The 23,417-nt window shown below is 39.6% G+C and overlaps 2 protein-coding genes across 2 annotated transcripts in view; one reads left to right on the top strand and one right to left on the bottom strand.

Annotated features, from left to right (window-relative positions):
- Positions 1-21,973, top strand: part of LOC127659161 (glypican-6-like) — a 43,914-nt gene extending 21,941 nt beyond the window's left edge. Inside the window, exons 5-9 of the mRNA XM_052148834.1 lie at positions 4,150-4,280; positions 7,176-7,319; positions 14,309-14,448; positions 17,781-17,956; positions 18,627-21,973. Of these exons, the coding sequence (XP_052004794.1) occupies positions 4,150-4,280; positions 7,176-7,319; positions 14,309-14,448; positions 17,781-17,956; positions 18,627-18,817 (782 nt within the window). The 3' untranslated portion in view covers positions 18,818-21,973. The remainder of the gene's footprint in view (positions 1-4,149; positions 4,281-7,175; positions 7,320-14,308; positions 14,449-17,780; positions 17,957-18,626) is intronic.
- The window catches only part of LOC127659162 (L-dopachrome tautomerase-like), a 19,190-nt gene continuing 9,515 nt past the window's right edge, over positions 13,743-23,417 (bottom strand). Inside the window, exons 7-9 of the mRNA XM_052148835.1 lie at positions 23,403-23,417; positions 21,989-22,206; positions 13,743-14,438 (exon numbers count right to left, since the gene is read on the bottom strand). The exon at positions 23,403-23,417 is cut by the window's right edge and continues 184 nt beyond it. Of these exons, the coding sequence (XP_052004795.1) occupies positions 22,031-22,206; positions 23,403-23,417 (191 nt within the window). The 3' untranslated portion in view covers positions 13,743-14,438; positions 21,989-22,030. The remainder of the gene's footprint in view (positions 14,439-21,988; positions 22,207-23,402) is intronic.

Raw genomic sequence — 23,417 nt, 5'->3', positions numbered from 1 at the left:
TTCCACTTCTTTACCAATTCTCTACAATACTCCACAACAATCACAGATACTCTACAATACTCCACAGCAGTCACCAATACTCCACAATACTCCATAGCGGTCACAAATTTTCCAAAGCAGTCACCAATACTCTACAATACTCCACAGCAGTCACCAATACTCCACAGCATTCACCAATTCTCTACAATACTCCACAGTAGTCACCAATACTCTACAATACTCCACAGTAGTCACCAATACTCCACAGCAGTCACCAATACTCTACAATACTCCACAGCAGTCACCAATACTCCACAGCAGTCACCAATACTCTACAATACTCCACAGTAGTCACCAATACTCCACAATACTCCACAGCAGTCACCAATAATCCACAGCATTCACCAATTCTCTACAATACTCCACAGCAGTCACCAATACTCCACAGCAGTCACCAATACTCCACAGCAGTCACCAGCAGTCACCAATACTCCACAGCAGTCACCAATACTCCACAGCATTCACCAATTCTCTACAATACTCCACAGCTGTCACCAATTCTCTACAATACTCCACAGTAGTCACCAATACTCCACAATACTCCACAGCAGTCACCAATACTCCACAGCATTCACCAATTCTCTACAATACTCCACAGCAGTCACCAATACTCCACAGCAGTCACCAGCAGTCTACCAATACTCCACAGCAGTCACCAATACTCCACAGCATTCACCAATCTCTACAATACTCCACAGCAGTCACCAATACTCCACAGCAGTCACCAATACTCCACAGCAGTCACCAATACTCCACAGCAGTCACCAATTCTCTACAATACTCCACAGCAGTCACCAATTCTTTACAATACTCCACAGCAGTCACCAATACGCCACAGCAGTCACCAATTCTTTACAATACTCCACAGCAGTCACCAATACGCCACAGCAGTCACCAATACGCCACAGCAGTCACCAATACTCTACAATACTCCACAGCAGTCACCAATACTCCACAGCATTCACCAATCCTCTACAATTCTCCACAGCAGTCACCAATACTCCACAGCAGTCACCAATACTCCACAGCAGTCACCAATACTCCACAGCAGTCACCAATTCTCTACAATACTCTGCAGCAGTCGCCGATACTCTACAATCCTCCGCAGCAGTCGCCGATACTCCACAGCAGTCACCAATACTCCACAACAGTCACAATACTCCACAGCAGTCACCAATACTCTACAATACTCCACAGCAGTCACCAATACTCTACAATACTCCACAGCAGTCACCAATACTCTACAATACTCCACAGTAGTCACCAATACTCCACAATACTCCACAGCAGTCACCAATACTCCACAGCATTCACCAGTTCTCTACAATACTCCACAGCAGTCACCAATACTCTACAATACTCCACAGCAGTCACCAATCCTCTACAATTCTCCACAGCAGTCACCAATACTCCACAGCAGTCACCAATACTCCACAGCAGTCACCAATACTCCACAGCAGTCACCAATTCTCTACAATACTCCGCAGCAGTCGCCGATACTCTACAATCCTCCGCAGCAGTCGCCGATACTCCACAGCCGTCACCAATACTCCACAGCAGTCACAATACTCCACAGCAGTCACCAATACTCTACAATACTCCACAGCAGTCACCAATACTCTACAATACTCCACAGTAGTCACCAATACTCTACAATACTCCACAGTAGTCACCAATACTCCACAATACTCCACAGCAGTCACCAATACTCCACAGCATTCACCAATTCTCTACAATACTCCACAGCAGTCACCAATTCTTTACAATACTCCACAGCAGTCACCAATACGCCACAGCAGTCACCAATTCTTTACAATACTCCACAGCAGTCACCAATACGCCACAGCAGTCACCAATACTCTACAATACTCCACAGCAGTCACCAATACTCCACAGCATTCACCAATCCTCTACAATTCTCCACAGCAGTCACCAATACTCCACAGCAGTCACCAATACTCCACAGCAGTCACCAATACTCCACAGCAGTCACCAATACTCCACAGCAGTCACCAATACTCCACAGCAGTCACCAATACTCCACAGCAGTCACCAATACTCCACAGCAGTCACCAATACTCCACAGCAGTCACCAATACTCCACAGCAGTCACCAATACTCCACAGCAGTCACCAATACCCACAGCAGTCACCAATACTCACAGCAGTCACCAATACTCTACAATACTCCACAGCAGTCACCAATACTCCACAGCATTCACCAATCACTCTACCAATACTCCACAGCAGTCACCAATACTCCACAGCAGTCACCAATACTCCACAGCATTCACCAATCCTCTACAATTCTCCACAGCAGTCACCAATACTCCACAGCAGTCACCAATACTCCACAGCAGTCACCAATACTCCACAGCAGTCACCAATACTCCACAGCATTCACCAATCCTCTACAATTCTCCACAGCAGTCACCAATACTCCACAGCAGTCACCAATACTCCACAGCAGTCACCAATACTCCACAGCAGTCACCAATACTCCACAGCAGTCACCAATACTCCACAGCAGTCACCAATCCTCTACAATACTCCACAGCAGTCACCAATACTCCACAGCAGTCACCAATACTCCACAGCAGTCACCAATACTCCACAGCAGTCACCAATACTCCACAGCAGTCACCAATACTCCACAGCAGTCACCAATACTCTACAATACTCCACAGCAGTCACCAATACGCCACAGCAGTCACCAATACTCCACAGCAGTCACCAATACGCCACAGCAGTCACCAATACTCCACAGCAGTCACCAATACTCCACAGCAGTCACCAATACTCCACAGCAGTCACCAATTCTCTACAATACTCCACAGCAGTCACCAATACGCCACAGCAGTCACCAATACTCTACAATACTCCACAGCAGTCACCAATACTCCACAGCATTCACCAATCCTCTACAATTCTCCACAGCAGTCACCAATACTCCACAGCAGTCACCAATACTCCACAGCAGTCACCAATACTCCACAGCAGTCACCAATACTCCACAGCAGTCACCAATACTCCACAGCAGTCACCAATACGCCACAGCAGTCACCAATACTCTACAATACTCCACAGCAGTCACCAATACTCCACAGCAGTCACCAATACGCCACAGCAGTCACCAATACTCTACAATACTCCACAGCAGTCTACAATACTCCACAGCAGTCACCAATACTCCACAGCAGTCACCAACTCACATCTCACAGCAGTCACCAATACTCCACAGCAGTCACCAATACTCCACAGCAGTCACCAATACGCCACAGCAGTCACCAATTCTCTACAATACTCCACAGCAGTCACCAATTCTCTACAATCCTCCGCAGCAGTCGCCGATACTCTACAATCCTCCGCAGCAGTCGCCGATACTCTACAATATTCCTCAGCAGTCACCGATACTCTACAATATTCCTCAACATTACCGATACTCTACAATATTCCTCAACATTACCGATACTCTAATTCTCCACAACAGTCACCATTACTGTAACTCTCCACAACAATGCATTATATTAATGTACTGTACTCTACAATATTCTACAATACTCAAACTGTTAATAATATTCTACAATATTCCACTACTTTGCCAGTACTCTACAATATTACACTACCAATACTCTACAATACTCTTTAACAATCCTCAATACTCAATTGTCCTGTCATGATTCACTGTTGTTTGCCTTTTGTCCTCACCTGTGTTTCAATAACTAATTATTCATTGTGTATATAATGCCCTGTTGTTTCCTTTTTCTTTCAGTTGTTATGTGTTTTGACCTCCGTGTATGACCAGTGCCCTATATAACGTTCGCTCATAATGACGATGTCTGTAATATGAGTTGTATGGTGTACTATGATCTGGTTACTTTTATGGTACTGTATGATGTTTTTTGGTGGGGGGCTATTCCTTTAAAGGTCCAAAAATAGGCCACCAGGACATGTTTGTATGATAGTCACCCAAATACAATGAATGTTTTGAACTGTCAATCCAATCACATTTAAAAGACAGAGAAACAGAGTTCGGTTCCCTCCTAAGAGACTTGTAGAGGTTATTACACAAGACAGTTTTAAGAGCTGTCTGTCTTGCATGTTTTGACAGATGCCATGTTGCTGTTGACGGAGCGACTGGAGGGACCCTTCAACATCGAGTCAGTCATGGAGCCGATAGATGTGAAGATATCAGAGGCCATCATGTATATGCAGGAGAACAGCATGCAGCTCTCCCATCAAGTATGTCCGCGACTTCCTTCCCCTCTCATCCTCCACCCAGATCAACACAGCTGTGTTTTGCCCATAATGAACATGTTGGGATATCATGTCTTGTACAAGCAAGCCTAGAATTTTGCGATCCGCTGGTTTCACTGCCGTCAGGTCCAAAACCCAAACCCTGTCATCCTCCATTCCAGTTTTATTTTTATCAACATGGTTGCGGATGGTCAGAAATGTGTTGCTCCACTCAAACGCCGGTAAATGTGTCTTTGCATCCCTCTGCATTCTGACGCGGCCACTAATTGTAGTTTCTCAAGAAGAAAAAATGGAAAGTGTGGTCAACTCTCAGGAGGGAGTATTATCCTGCCCCCTCAGGGGATTTAAGATTTTGGAATAGTTAAAGATGACGTTTGTAATCAGAATACCTTCCCATATCCCAGTATAATATGTCAAAAATACAAATAAGCAATTTGTAGGTTGATTTCCCTGAAAAGTGCAACATTGTTACTTTGTGCCGAGCATCCCGACCGGCCCAACGTAGAAACATTGATTCGGGGGCGGGACTGTCTGTCTTAACAGAATTTTTCTCATCATATCAATGTAATGAAATCGTTCATACATGCAGTTTTAAATGACATTATTTGTGCTTTTTAAATATTGTTTATTAGTCACACTTCAGGATGATATAATATGAACTCCAGTACTGAAAAACATGATTCAAATGGGAAAGAAAACAAAAAAGTTAATCAGTCAGAGTGCCATTTATAAATACACTTTCCCTACATATTCATATAGATTTGATCCTAAAATCGTGTTTCACAATGTTTTAAAAAGTGTCACAGTTGGGGGTTGGAGGTGAACTCATGAATATTAATGATGCACTAACCATATTTGACCATTTTGATGAAGAAATAGTCCATGTGTCAAAATGGAAATACAAATTCAATTATATAACGATTAGAAATGTAAAACAAAAACGACATACACATCAAAGCTGCAATGTCATAGTTGCTGACCAGTTCAAATCCACAAATTAACTCTTGACATTTAATTGTTTGCATTTTGCTTGTTTAGTTTTTTCCCTTTTCTCCCCAATTTTTAACGCCCAATTCCCAATGTGCTCGAAGTCCTCGTGGTGGCGTAATGACCAATACTCTACAGCAGTCACCAATACTCTACAGCAGTCACCAATACTCTACAGCAGTCGCCAATACTCTACAATACTCCACAGTAGTCACCAATACTCTACAATACTCCACAGTAGTCACCAATACTCTACAATACTCCACAGTAGTCACCAATACTCTACAATACTCCACAGCAGTCACCAATACTCCACAGCAGTCACCAATACTCCACAGCAGTCACCAATACTCCACAGCAGTCACCAATACTCCACAGCAGTCACCAATACTCCACAATACTCTACAATACTCCACAGCAGTCACCAATACTCCACAGCAGTCACCAATACTCCACAGCAGTCACCAATACTCTACAATACTCCACAGTAGTCACCAATACTCTACAATACTCCACAGCAGTCACCAATACTCTACAATACTCCACAGCAGTCACCAATACTCTACAATACTCCACAGCAGTCACCAATACTCCACAGCAGTCACCAATACTCCACAGCAGTCACCAATACTCCACAGCAGTCACCAATACTCCACAGCAGTCACCAATACTCCACAGCAGTCACCAATACTCTACAATACTCCACAGTAGTCACCAATACTCTACAATACTCCACAGCAGTCACCAATACTCTACAATACTCGACAGCATTCACCAAAACTCTACAATACTCCACAGCAGAATCTCAGTTGTGAATCTCAGTTGCATCCGCGTCTGAGAACGTCAGTCCGTGAATCTTATCACGTGGCTTGTTGAGCGGGTTACCACGGTGACCTAGCGTGTGTGGAGGTTTCACGCTATTCTCCGCAACATCCACTCACATCTCTCCACGTGCTCCACCGAGAGCGAGAACCACATTATAGCGGCCACGAGGAGGTTACCCCATGTGACTCTACCCTCCCTAGCAACCGGGCCAATTTGGTTGCATAGGAGACCTGACTGGAGTCATAATAATCTTTCTTTTGACTAAAATGACCTTTAAATTATGTCAGTGTTTCCTCATGCCATATTCATTCATTCATTCATTCATTCATTCATTCAAGTCAATTATACTCTAAAATGGAATGGAATGTAAAACAACAAATGTAACAATTTCAGTTGACGATACTGTGCAAAATGACAAAAACGTGACAAACTGTAACAGAGTAAACGTCAACCAAATATTCAAATATTTTGAAAAATATATGAACTACTTAGAATTACTTAAACATGTGTCAAACATCAAAAAACACTTCGTGAACAAGCATTTTCATCAGTAACTTCATTGATGAGATTAAAGTGTAGCGAGTGAAGCACGCCGTCCGTGTGCATGAGAGAACATTGTCGTTGTCAAAGCCACTCGTAACATTAAAAATAACGCTAATCCATCACCAGATCGCCAGTCATTATAACACACATGGCAATATAATGACATGGAAACTTCTGATCAAGAACATTGTGGAAAGTTCGAGCAGGAACAGTAACTGGAAAAACCCATATTGGTGGACCTCGATTCTGAAAATCCCCCTCATTGTCTATGGTGGTTACAGCCCTGATTTAATGCCATGTGGTCAAGAATGACTCTCTTTAGATATTATAGGTCTGGCTAACTTGGACGTGACCATTTCATTTCTATTCATTTTATTTGGGAAATTCGTGGGCAGTGAGAATAGCAAGTACCCTCCACACTTGAGAGAGCAGTCTTGTTTGTCTTTCTCCATTCCTCAACGTAACTCAATACCTCCACTGTATGCAGACGGACTACGAGAACACATCCTCTTCATGTAATTGCAGGTTTTCCAAGGCTGTGGACAACCAAAGCCTTCTGGAATAAGCAGAGCAGCCCGCGGCGTCCCTGACACATTCAGCAGCCGCTTTAGCCCATACAACCCCGAGGAACTTCCGACCACCTCAGCTGGCACTCGCCTCGACCGCCTGGTAAGAAGGGAATATACCGTGTTGACATTGAGTACCTCGCCACGGGCTCTGTTCCAAAACCTTTCTGCCTACTGCCTACATAGACAGCTGCTTTCAGCCTTCATAATTGTATCATTGTACAATAATAGCACATTTCTGTGATACTTCCTTAACATTATTAATAATATAGTAGAATAATCTAATATTCATACTGTCTGGGTTATAATAAAATGATTGTAAAGGGATTCATGGTAAAGTAGGCGGTTAGATCCCGCTTGACGATATAAATAATATTTTTTATTACAAACTGCCATCTTCGGACGGCCTTTATCCCTCCCGAGGGCTAATTAGCCTGATTAGGGGCTGGGTGTGTAGCATCACGACACTGCTCCGCCCTGCCACATTCCTCCCCTCGTTCTCTCAGGCCATGATGTACACCCCCCCCCCCACCCTTTTCCCTTGTGAGGGGCGCGCCTTCCGCCCCGTCTGCCGGCAGGTCATCCCCGTCTACCTGGATGAGGGAGGGGACAAGGCGAGGGAAACAAAAAAAAAAGTGTGGCACTTACATGCAGTAACAGCAATCGTGCCAAATTAACAAACATTTTAAGAAGAGACGGAAAAGGCCAACTCGGAGCGGCAGTGGAAGAGAGAGAGAGGAGAGGGGAAGAAAAAAACACTTACTCGCCGGTTCTCCAATATGCCATAGCTTGGTCATCGGCCACCTAGCGGACGACAGCCGCGCCTCCCCGGGAGGATCGGAGGCAGTCCTCTGGCCCCTGGTGGACCGAACGCCCCACCTTATTTTTAGTGGACGGTAGGGGTCTCCCCTGGCAGTGGTAACCGTTCCAGGTGGTTGATCCCTTGCCGGTGGTGGCCATTCCTCCGCTTCCAGGTGGCTGGGCTCCTCCGTCCTCCGGCGGATGGCTGCGGCTGCTCCTTTGGGGTGGATGGTAGTGGCAAAAACTCCACTACGTCACATCCCTCCTCCTTTCCGGGTTTCGGCACCAGTGTAAAGGGATTAATGGAAAGGAGGAAGCGAGAACCGGCTTGACAATATAAATAATAGTTTAATATAAAACTGAACCAAAAAGACAAACACACACACACACACAGGTGTTCGGTCGGCCCTTCGACGCAAAGGAGCAGCGGCTCTACTCCGAGCTCCTCACGAATGACTGAGCTCCTCACCCTATCTCTAAGGGAGAATCCGCCACCCTTCTGAGGAAACCCATTTCTTGTACTCGCGACCTAGTTCTTTCGGTCATGACCCACCTTCATGCCCATAGGTGAGGGTAGGAATGAAAATTGACCCGTAGATCGAGAGCTTTGCCTTCCGCTCAGCTCTCTTTCAGTGACAACGGTGCGATAGAGCGAGTGCAACACGCCCCGCTGCCCCGATTCTCCGGCCAACCTCCCGCTCCATTGTCCCCTCACTCTTGAACAAGACCCTGAGGTACTTGAACTCCTTCACTTGGGGCAATACCTCCTTCCCTACCCAGAGTACGCACTCCAACAGTTTCACCGGTTCTTGCTGTGAGATGTTACCCCACTCTTCCACCAAGGCTCTTGCAAGTTCCCAGACATTTCTGGGGGGAATGGCCCTAACCGTCCCGCTCCTATCCAGGAGAAGCGTCAAAGGAGGCGAGGCAACAGGCAGGATGGTAATCACGATGATTAAGCAAAATGGACGATAGTTTGAGTGTACCCTACTGTAACCTTTAAAGTGCTTTCTAGGTAGGCATCACAGTAGGTTTTGGAACAGAGCCATCACTTATCTGTTGTTTGCGGAGTGTGGACGGCCTTCATATCTTGATGCCAAAAATCAATTCTTGGTTCTCCCTTGACCTTTAGTAACTACTCCATTGATTAGATCTGTATATTGCTTCCTGATAGGCTTAAAATAATGTTTACAGATGTTTTTGTCAAGGTTGTGTTCGGCCAGATGTTTCAAGCTCTTGTTTATAAGCACTGTATGTCCTATTATCTCCTGCTGAAATGTAGATAAAATACATGCATTTCTTTCTCCTCTCCCTCTCTTTGAAATGCTTGCCAGAGGATTGTGTGGAGAGCCATGCAACACAGTGTAAGCGTTGCCCAATATTTATTCTGCTTCCCATCCAGTCAACTTTGCCTCTCTTTAATGTGCAGCATCTCAGATACGCTTCAGAGGAAGAGAGATTATCGATAACATTTATCCAAAACAACTTGCATTAAATGTGTACATTTTAAAGAGAAGTCGTTTTAGTGCCGGAGCAAGTTGATGCATTTTGAGATTGCAAAGACACATTTTTCTTTGCAATAATATGCACGGATGAATTGTTCGCAGGAAGACCAGGAACGTGCATTAAGAAGGGAAAAAGTTTGTGTTTGGCCGTATTTACCAATGCCGAGCTCGACTTATTCTTCAAATGTGTATTGCACGCTTTCAGCCGATCGATGCAATTTAACTGGAGAAATTCTCTGCTCATTTCATGCTGAGATCATAATAGTCGAGCAGTGCCGCCAGATTTAGTGTCGTCTTGAGAGGCGGAGTCTTAAATTAAGAAAATTAATAACATTTTAAGAAAATTAATTCTGAAACTTGTGAAATAAAGCACAAAGTGTCTCTTTCAATAGATACTACAACTGTGTCCAAACTCCAAACCATTTCAGTTCAGGTGTGTCATTTTCATGGTTTGTGCTCAAATCAACAGGTTAATTGATAAATGTGACATTTTCAACTGAGAAAAAGCTAATGTGTCACATGGTATGAAGCTAGTTTTTCTTGTCCAACAAAACAAAGTAAAAGTAGAAATAATGTTGAAAACAGAAATGCACCTTTATTTATTTATTTATTTAGTAATGTCAAAATGTATATTTGCAAGAGTCCAAAAATACACCATTATTAAAGGGTCTATATGTATGTTTTTTTTTTTTTATATAATGTGGGTGTGTATATATATATATATATATATCACACACACACTAATATATATATATACACTATATATATATATATATATATGTGTGTGTGTGCCCATTAGTATTTACTCAAGCTCAAAGTCGACCGATATACATCATAGATGCATGAAAATAATGATCACGTTTAAGATCATTATTAGCGTGGCAAGGTTAGATTTGTTTACATTGTGTTTATTTTGTTGCTGATTACAGCCTGACAAACTAAATGCATCATCTGCCAAACAGTGTGCTGCCAGACGAATGATCCAAACTTCAGTTCAGACAGATGAAAGTGATGTTCAGAAATTCACAAGGGATGTTAGAGCGGCTATTGGAGTTTAGATCCACATTTACATGATTATGATGTGGCAGAAAAAGTGGATCAAGAATTTTCTTTGCTTTCAGTGATCACTTTGTCTTTATAGTTCATTAAATAAGTTCATCTACAGAAGATGTAGGACATGCATAGTTCCCCAGAAGTGCCGTACATGACCTGCCATCTTTGTTTAAATTGGTGTTGATCGTCCAGCTGATGAAACGCTGAAAGGAAGACAAAAATATTTTCAGATGTGATTTCAGCTTTATGCAGCATATAACAGCCTCGTTTCCATTCCTGTCAAAAATGAAACATTGCATTAAACTGAATAAGGTCTAGAGGTACAATTTTAAGGAATGTTCCTTTTTTGATGGGGAAATCGTGTGGGACACTTTATATTTTTGGTCATTTAAATGAGTTAACATGTAAAAAAATGTTTTTCTGGTGTATATGACAAAATTTTGACATTGTTGTTTGACTTTTATTTTAAAAAGGAAAAAAAGGCCAAAGTATCAAAACAACATACCACTAACATTTTTTATATATTTAAAATGTATAGATGATTGAAAATACAGTAGATTAATTAAGATTATATATTTTTTAATATGATGTTTTGCAATTATATACAAACAGTATATAACACATTTATAGGTAGTTTTATACAGCGTATAACACGTTTATAGGTGTTTTTATACAGCTTATAACACGTTTATAGGTGTTTTTATACAGCTTATAACACGTTTATAGGTATTTTTATACAGCTGTATAACACGTTTATAGGTATTTTTATACAGCGTATAACACGTTTATAGGTATTTTTATACAGCTTATAACACGTTTATAGGTATTTTTATACAGCGTATAACACATTTAAAAAATGTAAAACTTTTTTAATTTAAAAAATATAAAGCATGCGTTATTTCTTCTGAAAAGATGTCTTTTGAATGGCTGCCAATGGAGAAAGATGCCCATCCCAGCATGCCAAACCTTGACCAGCACATCCACGGTCCTTTTTTATAGACTACCTCTGAAGTGCGTGTTTGTTGCTGTAGCATGTTTAAACACATTTGATATGTAGTATTCCCAAAAGGAAGAATAGCTGAACTATGAAGATGTTCTGGCTGCTGTGCTTCATGTCTGTCAATATGCTGATATTGAGCGCTGTATTATTAGACGTCCTCGTTCCTCACGAGATCAGGCAGCTCATCCAGAGAGAAGCTTTTGAGAGTGATTACTCCAGACACAGCATGGAGCGTCCTTTTAATCTTCTTTATTTTCAACTGTTTCTCCGTACTTGTAGCCTGAAGGCGAATCAGCCAAAGCAGAGAAACTTGAAACTGTGCTGTCATCTGACCACGCTAGAGGATGTGAGTTGATGAATTCAGGCAGCCATGAATGTGTGTTCGGTGTATCGCAGGGCCGTGCGTGGGGTTTTGGAGTGCGAGGGATGATTGTTTTGAGACTGACAGCTAGGAGAACATTTTTAGACTCTCAGACAGCTCATAGTGTTAACTTTGGAAGGGGGTCTCGCACTATACCTGCTGTGTGTACTTGCACTTACATGTTTTATTTTTACCGACACATTGGATCTGCATTATTTGCGAATGCAATATCATTTACTCGCCCTCATGCCATCCCAAATGTACTTACTTTCAGCAGGACACTAATGAAGATTTAGAAGAATATCTCAGCTCTGTTGGTCCATATGCAAGTGAATGATGCCTAGAACTTTGAAGCTCAAAAAAGCACATCAATGTAGCATAAAAGCTATGCACACAACCCCAGTGCTTAATCCATGTCTTCCAAATCAGTTTGAGAGGTTTGGGTGAGAAACAGAACAATATTTAAGTCCCTTTTTACCATCTCCCTTTTCACTTTCACTTGCACGTTCTTCTTGGTGATGCGCATCCTTTGTGCAAATCGCCCCTCGACTGGGCAGGGAGAAGAATTTATTTTAAAAAATACTTAAATATTGATTTTTGTCTCACTCACATCTATCATGTCGCTTCTGAAGACATGGATTAAACCACTGGAGTCTTATTAATGACTTGTATGCTACTTTGATGTGCTTTTTGGAGCTTCAAAGTTCTGGTCACCATTCACTTACACACTCTTCTAAAAAATCTTAATTTGTGTTCTGTAGAAGAAAGGGATGGCATGAGGGGAGTAAATTATGAGAGAATTTTCATTTTTGGGTGAACTGTCCCTTTAAAGAGAAACATTCGTGTATTTATCTGCTGGATAATTGGTCTGCATGGTCTGAAATTTTAATGTGAAAACATGAAGACTGCAGCATCACGGCCATATATATGATTTCTCTCTCATTCTCAAACTACCTTTTCCTCAATCTCGCTGGCATTTAGCGATCCGCTCCTTTAGCTTTATCTAGTTCTTTAATGTTGGAGGTCACTGTCAGCCCTTGTGCAAAATCTCTCGTGCTTCAAACACTTTCCAAATCCTTTTAAAATAAAGGGAGAAGTGCATTGAACGTGTTCGGCTTGACGAGCTCAGGCAGTTAAAGTCATCAGGAAAGAGCGTTTGTGGCCCTTTTTGATCCATTTCGAGGGAAACAATAAAGATTTATGCATTTTAATTTCATCACAACATTCCATCAATTGCACCAAAATATTTAAACTTTTATTAATTGTATTTAGTTTAAAAATTATGGAATTTTGTGATGAAATTGAAATGTGGAAATCTTTAAAAATGGGCTAAAATTTATTTTCAGTGTGCAGTACATACCAGAATGCAGTCAGGTGGTTGGAGGGGAGGAGTTTTTGATTAAGAGGGATTTGTGATGTCATCTGAAAAGGAAAGTTATTTTAGAGGCGGAGCTAGTTGTTGCACTTTGATTACAAAGATTGATTTTTTTTCTGGTACGATGTGCATCAATGCATCATACGATTTCATTTGAACTTTGACGATTTTCCCCCACATGTAAAGAGTTCTCAAACTAAGAATAAAGATGCATTCATTCGTTTAGTGGAATAAATGTTTTAATGTTATTAAAACCACATGAAAGTGCATGCACTGTAAATATAACTAATGCAATCCAATGTAGTTTGTTAGTGATCCAGGATCAGGTAATCCCTTATTGGCAGGTATAATTGATGTCAAAGCAAAGTTATCATTTTTTTTATTCAAAACGTTTATTTATTTATTGAATTGTTCAGTAAATCATCTCGGAATGGGACACTAGCTCTTTAAAAGCATATAGGATGATGCACTATTCTGGTAGGATAATGTGTCATTGTTATAAACATGAAAGGAGCACAAACCAGTGGTGCTGACAAATGTGTAGTCACACAAAACATCTTCAAAAGCCTCCAGTTTATTTAACAATCTAAATGCATGTCCAGACTGCAGCACAGCGCCCCCAAGTGGACGTTCTGTGCATGCATTTTAATTGAAACACTTCATGTTATACTTATTCCTCACACTTGCATGTCAAACCACATCTAATGAAGAATACTAACGATTTTACCATTTATGTATCTCATTCTATACATTTACGTCGCCGCTAAATGGTGAAATGATTAAAGGAATAGTCACTAAAACCATTTGTTCATTCGTGGAACTGAAATGGAGAGTTTGGGCTAAATGTTCATACAGTGAAGGTTAATGGTGACTTACTGTAGATGGTTTGTCCCCTTACATTTGGATAAATATCTGCTTTTGTGTTCCTTTTGGGTTTGGAATGACATGAGGGTGAGTAAATGTTTCTTTGACTCGTTACGATTGTGTTGTCGTGCAGGTGAGTGACATGAAGGAGAATCTGAGGCAGTTCAGGAAGTTCTGGTCGTCACTCCCGGAGTCCGTATGTCAGGAGGAACATGTGGCGGCGGCGGGAGATGGCGTTGAGGGTGACTGCTGGAACGGCATTTCTAAGGGCAGGTAACGACGATGCATTAATGCGAGAGATCATCAGTCGTGCTGTTGACTTCTGGATTAACAGTCTGATAGATCAGCTCACATTTATAGTCTTGCTTTATCTAAAGTGTCCACAGCAGTAGAAACCTTTGAAAGATGTTAGACTTTTGTTTGAGACACATGCGCACACTTGAATCGATAGTTCACCCAAAATGAGAATTCTGACATCATGTACTCACCTTCATGTTGTTCCAAATGACTGAATTTCTTCAAAGGAACAGAAGATATAAGGAAGAATGACTCAGTCACCATTCACTTTCACTTTATAGAACAAAAAAAGGTGACGGATTAATGTAGTGACCAAACGCCAATCATTGAGTCACATGGGGGCTGTTGACTGTGTGCTTTCTGAAGCGTGCATCCAATAAAATGATCCATACCAGGGTTGCGTTTTAAGGGATATTTCGGCTAAAAATGAAAATTCTGTCATCATTTACTCACCCTCATGCCATCCCAGATGTGTTTCACTTTCTTTCTTCTGCAGAACACAAATTATGATTTTTAGAAGAATATCTCAGCTCTGTAGGTCCATACAATGCAAGTGAATGGTGACCAGAACTTTGAAGCTCCAAAAAGCACATATATGCAGCATAAAAGTAATCCATAAAACTCCAGTGGTTCAATCCATGTCTTCTGAAGTGATTTGATAGATGTGGGTGAGAAACTCTAAATTGTCCTCCCTGCCCGGTAGGTTGTGATATCCATAAAGAATGCGAAAGTGAAAGTGGAGATTTATAGTAAAGTAGACTTCAATATTGTTGTTTCTCACCCACACCTGTCATATGACTTCTGAAGACATGGATTAAACCACTGGAGTCTTATGTGAAAGTGAATGTGTAGATTTATAGTAGAAAACGACTTCAATATTGATCTGTTTCTCACCCACACCTGTCATATGACTTCTGAAGACATGGATTAAACCACTGGAGTCGTATGTGAAAGTGAATGTGTAGATTTATAGTAGAAAATGACTTAAATATTGATCTGTTTCTCACCCACACCTATCTTATGACTTCTGAAGACATGGATTAGACCACTGGAGTCTTATGGATCACTTTTATACTGCTTTGATGTGCTTTTTGGAGCTTCAAAGTTCTGGTCACCATTCACTTGCATTGTATGGACATACAGAGCGGAGATATTCTTCTAAACATCTTTGTTTGTGTTCATCAGATATAAAAGTCATACACATCTGGGATGGCATGAGGGGGAGGAAATGATGAGAGAATTACTTGAATGTCTTTAATAATAGAAGTTCTGGAAATTAACAAGACTTCAATTCAGAGTCAACTCAATTCCATACAAATACTCTTTCCACTTGTCCACTTATATAATGCGTTAAAGACAACAAGTTATATGGTCAAAAAAATTTGCGCTTTCATACCCACAACATCTTCCTCTGCTCTCCTAAATGCCCCAAACGCCACCCAGTGTACCACAATGAAATTACAACAAATGTAAATAAAAACTAAATGCAAAATACAACAATCAATACAAACGATGAAATGACTCCTAAAGAAAATCACACCGATTTGGAACACATGAGGGTGAGTACATGATGACAGAAAGTGGTCTCATTAGGATTTTTGGTGACACTTTACAATAAGGTTGTTTGTTTACATCAGTAAATGTTTGAAATTAGTAAACAACATTTATTAACTGTTAATTTATAAAAAGAAAAACAATTGTTCATTTTTAGCACCCTTGTTGTAAAATGTAACAATTCTTTTACATTTATAGAACACTAGATTTGAACAACAATTCTTATTCTTACAGTTCAACTTAAACTTTTGCAATAATGTTGCAGTTCATAATAAATATGGAGGGCCAAATTACTCGCAATTAAATAAATATATACATGTATTTTAATATTTTAATAAAACATTAATAACATTGTGAAAAATATTAAATGAATGAATAAATCATGAAATAAATAAATGTCCCTTGTCTTTCAGGGTTTTTAGGGTTAATTTGACATTTGTGCCCACGCTTCGTGTCGTTTCATTTTTAGGGTGGTGGTTATCGGCGTGTCACTCAACGACAGTAGGTGTCACCTTTTAAAGTCGATTTCTTTGGATCTTCTGGTTAGGTTTCGGTGAGCTTCTCTGGCAAAATCCCAAAGAAAGCTCTTGTTTAAATGGAACTGATTCAAAGTCCTGAAAAAGATACATTTAATTAATTCACTATTTATTTAAAGATACATTTAATTCAATCACTATATGTTTAATTATTTATTTAATTATTTAAATAGTTATTTAAAGATACATTTAATTCATTCACTATGTATTTAATTATTTATTTAAATATTTAATTATTTATTTAAATATTTAATAATTTTTTTAAAGATACATTTAATTCATTCACTATGTATTTCATTATTTAAATATTTAATTATTTATTTAAAGATACATTTAATTTATTCACTATGTATTTCATTATTTAAATATTGTATTATTTATTTAAAGATACATTTAATTAATTAACTATGTATTTCATTATTTATTTAAATATTTCATTATTTAATAATTTTTTAAAGAGACATTTAATTCATTCACTATGTATTTATTTAAATATTAAATCATTTTTTGATACACTAATTAATTCGCTATGTATTTAATCCTTTATTGAATTGTTTAATGGTGCATTTAAATAATTCAATGTTTTTAATGATTTCAATGAATATTTATTTATATTCTAATGATGCATTCAATGAATTCATTATATATTTAAAGATTTATTTAAATATTTAAAGATAGATTTAATTAATATATTATGTATTTAAATATTTAATTATTATTTTAATGACACATAATTAATTCATTATGAATTTAACCATTTATTAAATTATTGAATTGTTTAATGTGCATTTAAATAATTATCTATGTATTTAATTATTTAAATCTTTATTTAATGTTTTAATGATGCATTGAATCAATTCACTGTGTATTTCAAGATTTATTTAATAATTCACTAGGTATTTAATGGTTTATTAAAATATTTATTTTTAATTAATTTGTCTCACCATAAATAAAGTCATCAACCAACTGCAGAGTAACTATTTAAATTCTATTTTCTCTCCATCATTATTTTGCGATATGGTTACTGTATTATGACTGTTACTGTAGGTCTGATTACAGTGTGCATTCACTCCTCAGGTTTAATCTGGCACATACAGTATCTATGATTACTATTGATGTGGAGCTTGCCAAATATTTACAATTAAACACTTTTTTTGGAGGATCAAGAAAAAGCCATGTGTGATTATAAAAGCACAACTACCCAATTGTTGTTTCCAGATACGTCCCTGAGGTTCTGACACATGGACTGACCCATCAAATGAATAATCCAGAGGTCGGGGTTGATATAACCAGACCGGACGCTCTGATTCGACAGCAGATTATGGCTTTAAGAGTGATGACCAACAAACTGAAGAATGCATATCATGGGAATGACATCTACTTTCAGGATTCAAGTAAGTATTTTTGTGAATTCTACCCTCACAGTAACTTTCCAATATGGTCATATTTCGCTTATAGCTTTTGGTTAATCAAACTCAAGGCTCAACTATATTATGAGAGCAGGTTTAAATGTGTTCTTACGACAAAGGTATTTGTCATGGAAGTCAATTAAACAACGTTTTTTTTTATATCTTTTATATATTATCTTTTCCTTTTGTTGTTTCATAAATAGTTTTGAGTGTCAAAACATACATTTTAAAATTTTGATAAAACTCCTGCAATAGATAAATTGCATTTAAAATAGATAAAAACCTACGCCTCTTGTTTAATGGCAGGTTCCATTTGGACAACGTGCCCCATGTAGTGTGACAACGTGCCCCATGTAGTGTGACAACATGCCCCATTTAGTGTGACATCACTGCAACTAAAAACAATGCTATTATTGGTAACATGCTGGAACCTCCATTTTTGTTTAAAGAAAATGAGGGACGAGTTGCGTTTAATTTAGTGATAATCAACATCATGCCACAAATGCTGTCGATTGATTTGCTGTGGATTTTATAAGTTGTATATTTTATAAATATTGCAATTAGGGTCTTAGACTCCACATACACCCTTGTCTTGCACAGCAAGACCTGTGACCATCAACCCTGGTACCTAAACACAACCCCTCTCCCATCCCAGATGAAGAGAGCAGTGGTTCGGGCAGTGGCAGCGGTTGCACGGAGACTTCTACAGAATCAAACTCCATCGTCACCGAAGCTCCGTTTCAGGAAGCCGAGAAGAGCGACGAAGCATCATCGTCCGCTTCGACCATCCGCCCCGCCATACTGCTGCTCCTCACGGCTCTGGTCCTGAAAGACCCTTGGAGATAGAGTCTGCTGAGCTTCAAGACTGATGCTGTTTATTATGGTCCCAGTCCAACTGGACCACTGAACTGGGCGGTTCTTGTTTCAATGATCCCTCAGCGGTCAATGGAATCAACTCACAATTCTGTACTTTTTGATTTCAGATTTCTTTCTAAATTTGCAGGATTTAATTCCTTGAAGCATTTCATAAGCCGTGCTCCTGCATAATATATGTGGGAACATTTGCACAGTTTTGGGGGAACGTTTCTATAGATTGTAAAAAAAATAAGAAGAGCAATCCATGGAAATAAATGTAGATTTGTGGTATTTTGATGTATCATTTTTATTTTATTTAGTTTTGTTCCTAACTGGATCAGAGGTTAATATGTAATAAGTATGTTCAGCATACAATCAGTGTTTCGGGAAACCAAACTTGGTCTTTTTGGTCTTAACGCCCACATATTAGCAAAGTCTGTCAATATATGTTGTCTGAAAGTGTTTATGTATGAACGCTTTTGCTTTTTGGTCCTTTGTGAAAGTCGTCCATATCAGTATTTTGTGTAGCACTGAGCTTTTATCTTCGGCCTAGTCCACGCTAATACGTTTTCGTTTGATAACGCATCTTTTTCTCTCCGTTTTGGCCTTCCGTCCCCACTGAAACTGCGTTTTTGCCCACAAAACTGAGCTTTTTGAAAACGCACTCCAACGTGGATACATTTGAAAATGCTGTTTTCGCGTACGTGTCTCACTGGAACCTCCATTTTTGTTTAAAGAAAATGAGGGACGAGTTGCATTTAATTTTGTGGTAATCAACATCATGCCACAAATGCTGTCAATTGATCTACTGTTGAAGTTTATAAGTTGTATATTTTATAAATATTGCAATTGTGAAAACGGAAGCTTGATGAACGATGACGCATTTATATTCATGTGATCTATCCAACCAAAACAATCAAGATGGCGGCCCTTGTGATGGCGGCGCTGTTGTGCCTGATACTCACTTTGATAGCGTTGTTAAAAATTAAACGTAACTTTGTACAACCTTCACATTGCGTTCCTTCAAAGGCGAAGGTAAGTCTACGCGGAATTGGTGTCCGGTAACGGAACACGAGGACAATTTCGTTTCAGACCGTACATGCCGCGGGGATTTCCCGCATGCGCAGTGACACGATTTAAGCGTTGTCATACGTTATAGTGTGGACGGAAAGCGTTTTGAAACGAAAACGCCGTTTTCAAATGTATCCGTATTAATGTAGACGTAGCCCAGAACTATTACTCTGTAATTATGAGTACTATGAGTGTTATAAAATAATTTTATATTTAGAAAGTTGTAATGCTGCCTAATTGCTCAGTTCCTCTGTGCAGATCCTGCAAGGTGTGTATTTACTGTTTTTTTCCCCCCAGATTTTTATGAGAATGTATTGGGAGCACTTTGTGCAATCCAGACATCCCAAGTCTCCCGGAAGTTCCGGGAGTCTCCCGCGTATTGATAGAGGCTCCCTGATGCCCGCAAATTAGTTAAAATCTCCCGGAATCAAGAGCGAGCGAGCAAGAGCGGTTACACTGTGCTCCAAACCGTGTAGCGCGCACGGCAGAGAGGGAGAGAGCGAGAGACCTTGTGTGTGTGTGTGCGTGCGTGTGCGCATCAAGAAGTGCATGTAAGACAGAGAGCATCCTGATTGGCCTGTTTCGGTAAGTCAACCAATCAATTGTCAGTGTGGGCGGGCTTTTATCTCTTCTCCCGAACCTAATTAATCAGTTCAGTGTATCTAGACACTGGAACGCCATGGCAGAGGGAGAGTGCCCCAAAAAGCGAAAATATAAGACACATTTTACGCCAGACTACACGAAACTGTACCCCTGTCTAATAACAGTGAAACATAATGACAGTCTTGCACTCTGTACAGTTTGTAACAGTGACTTCAGCATTGCCCATGGCGGGTTAAATGATTGTAAAAGACATGTTGACAATGACATGTTTCATTTCATGTGCATATTATTCAGGCCGGCTAGTTACCTAGGCTACATGAAAACAATAAACTCCTTAGACCTGTTTAAAGTTGCAATGGAATATAAATAAAAGCAGTTTACATAAATAGTATAAGCAGTTTATATTAAAAGTAATCTACATAATTAACAAATAATTGCATAGGCCTATAGCCTAAAGAAATTATATATTATGCTTTTATATCTTTTTGGGGGGGGGTCCGGGATACCTCCCTGAAATGACTTTTTGCAGGTTGGGATGCCTGGCAATGATATGTTTCTTTTTTAATTAGAGATTTTTATTTTTTTTTTAAATAATAAAAAATATCTGTATAACAAAAGTGAAAGCAAGGTTGCATTTACCAATACATATCAATACTATTATGTTTGAACTCCCATCCTCACCTCAACTTACGGAATAAAAAACTATTTTAAAAGTTTAATGAATTCTGAGTTTTGTCCTGATGGTGGGTTTAACAAAAAAAAAAAAAGAAAGTCTTGGAGGAATATTCCGGGTTCAATACAAGTTAGGCTCAATCGACAGCATTTGTGGAATAATTTTGATCATTTCGACTCGTCCCTCCTTTTATTTCAATGGAAGTCAATGGGGGGCAAGCTGTAAACCTTAAAATACTCTGTTTCAAAGTATAGCCACAAGACATGAACAACACGTGTGTTAACATGATTTTACTGTGATGAAATCACTTACTGACCACATCTGTGTAAAGATATAGCCAATTTTACAACTTGGTTGCCATGATGATGTAACTATTCAGCAAAAACTTTGATTAAAGCAACTTTACAGCTCAAAATAACGCACAAGTTTGAACAGAAGAATTAATGTAAGTGCTTTTATAATATTATAAGCATCACATTTCTGCCGTTAAACCCTCTTAAAAAAATTGCCCCCATTGACTTCCATTGTAAGAGTAAATTTAGATGTTCACCTGCATTGGTAATTATTGTGAAATGCTCAATTCAGATTAGTTCTGTACATAATTGCTTTTGTATTTGACAGTTTTCAGGCATTATTGAAAGTTTTAAAATGGTGTGTGTATATGTATATATTATGTGGGCTAACAGGAACACCGAACACAAGATGATCCATATTAAGAATGTAAATGCTAGTCAGGGTGTATGATTAATTGTGTTACTTGTTTATTGATCACTATAAAGTAACGTGTAAAATTGACAGCCCTAATATCCATGTACCTGGAGCATGTTTAAATGTAGTATGCAGTAGTATGTAGGGGACTATGCTTCCTCTGTGTACTTGGTATTAGTGAACTCTGCATTGAGGAGCGGCTGGAACTCGTGCTTTCTCCTCTGCTGTACGTACAGCACCAAAAGGAAGAGCAGAACAAGTAGGCCGAGGAATATCCCTCCAAGTGCGCTGCCTAACACGAAGACGGACGATGTGTTGTCCGTTTCTGTAGGGGGGGAAAAAAAACACAAAAAAAGTGCCTTCGAGTGATTGGACATGTCAGTGTAAATATTTCATACTTCACAGGCTTCAGAGTTATACTCAAATTGTAATTTAACAATTCTGTCATTTTTTTTCTGTTGCATTTCTTACATGGGACAAAAAAAGTTCCATAAAATGTGTCCATATGACTACAAGGGTGACCGCCCCAAGAACGGGGCCGCTATGTTAGATTGCTCATATCTTAAAAATGCATAAAGGCGTTTGCACGATTTCTGACGTACTTCTACGACTTTTTGTAAACGGCAATATAAAATCACAGTGGCGTCATCGTGAGCAACAACTTGCTACAAATAAGTAAATCGTATAGCCTAGCTTTCAATGGCAGCTTCTCTTTCACCATGTGGCCCCATGATGGCGTCACAGTGATGAGTGGTGGTGGTGTAGTGGCGAAAGCACAGGGCTGTTAATCAGAAGGTTGCTGGTTCGATCCCCACAGCCACCACCATTGTGTCCTTGAGCAAGACACTTAGCTCCAGGTTGCTCCGGGGGGGATTGTCCCTGTAATAAGGGCACTGTAAGTCGCTTTGGATAAAAGCGTCTGCCAAATGCATAAATGTAAATGTAAATGATGTTTACAAATGTCATAAAAGTATGCCAAAATTTGTGCTGACACCTTTATGCATTTTTGGAGATATGAGCAATCCAACATAGTGGCCCCGCTTTTGTTTGGGGGGGTCCTATAGTGTGCATTATTCCAAGTCTTCTGAGGAGAAACAGACCATTGTTTTTGTTGTTATTCCTTGATATTGAAGCTGAAGCTCTAAAATAGCGAAAATGGCGCATATCGACGCACTAGTTTGAATGCTGCAGCTCTCAGAGACCTAATTCGTCATTCTGCATAGAGGCGAAGATTTTCAGTGAATAACGACTTCAGTCTCTTCCGCACACAAAGCTCATTTCAGAAGACTTGGAATACAGCAGACATGTAACTTGCATGGACTATTTTATGGTGCTTTTGTTGTATTTTTGAGTTTGACAGCCATGATCACTATAAACAGTTGTTGTATGGAAAAGAGCTCTGTGGGAATTCTTTAAAAATCCTTTTCCATGAACATGGCAGTGAGTAATAATGACATTTCTATAACGTGCATTGGCACGATCATAGACTCTGACTGGGTGTACACGTTGTATATTTATTACCTTCCAGTTCAATGG

Source organism: Xyrauchen texanus, chromosome 18 (assembly GCF_025860055.1).
Source record: "Xyrauchen texanus isolate HMW12.3.18 chromosome 18, RBS_HiC_50CHRs, whole genome shotgun sequence".
NCBI classification, from domain to species: domain Eukaryota; kingdom Metazoa; phylum Chordata; class Actinopteri; order Cypriniformes; family Catostomidae; genus Xyrauchen; species Xyrauchen texanus.
This window is presented reverse-complemented; position numbering and strand designations above follow the sequence as displayed.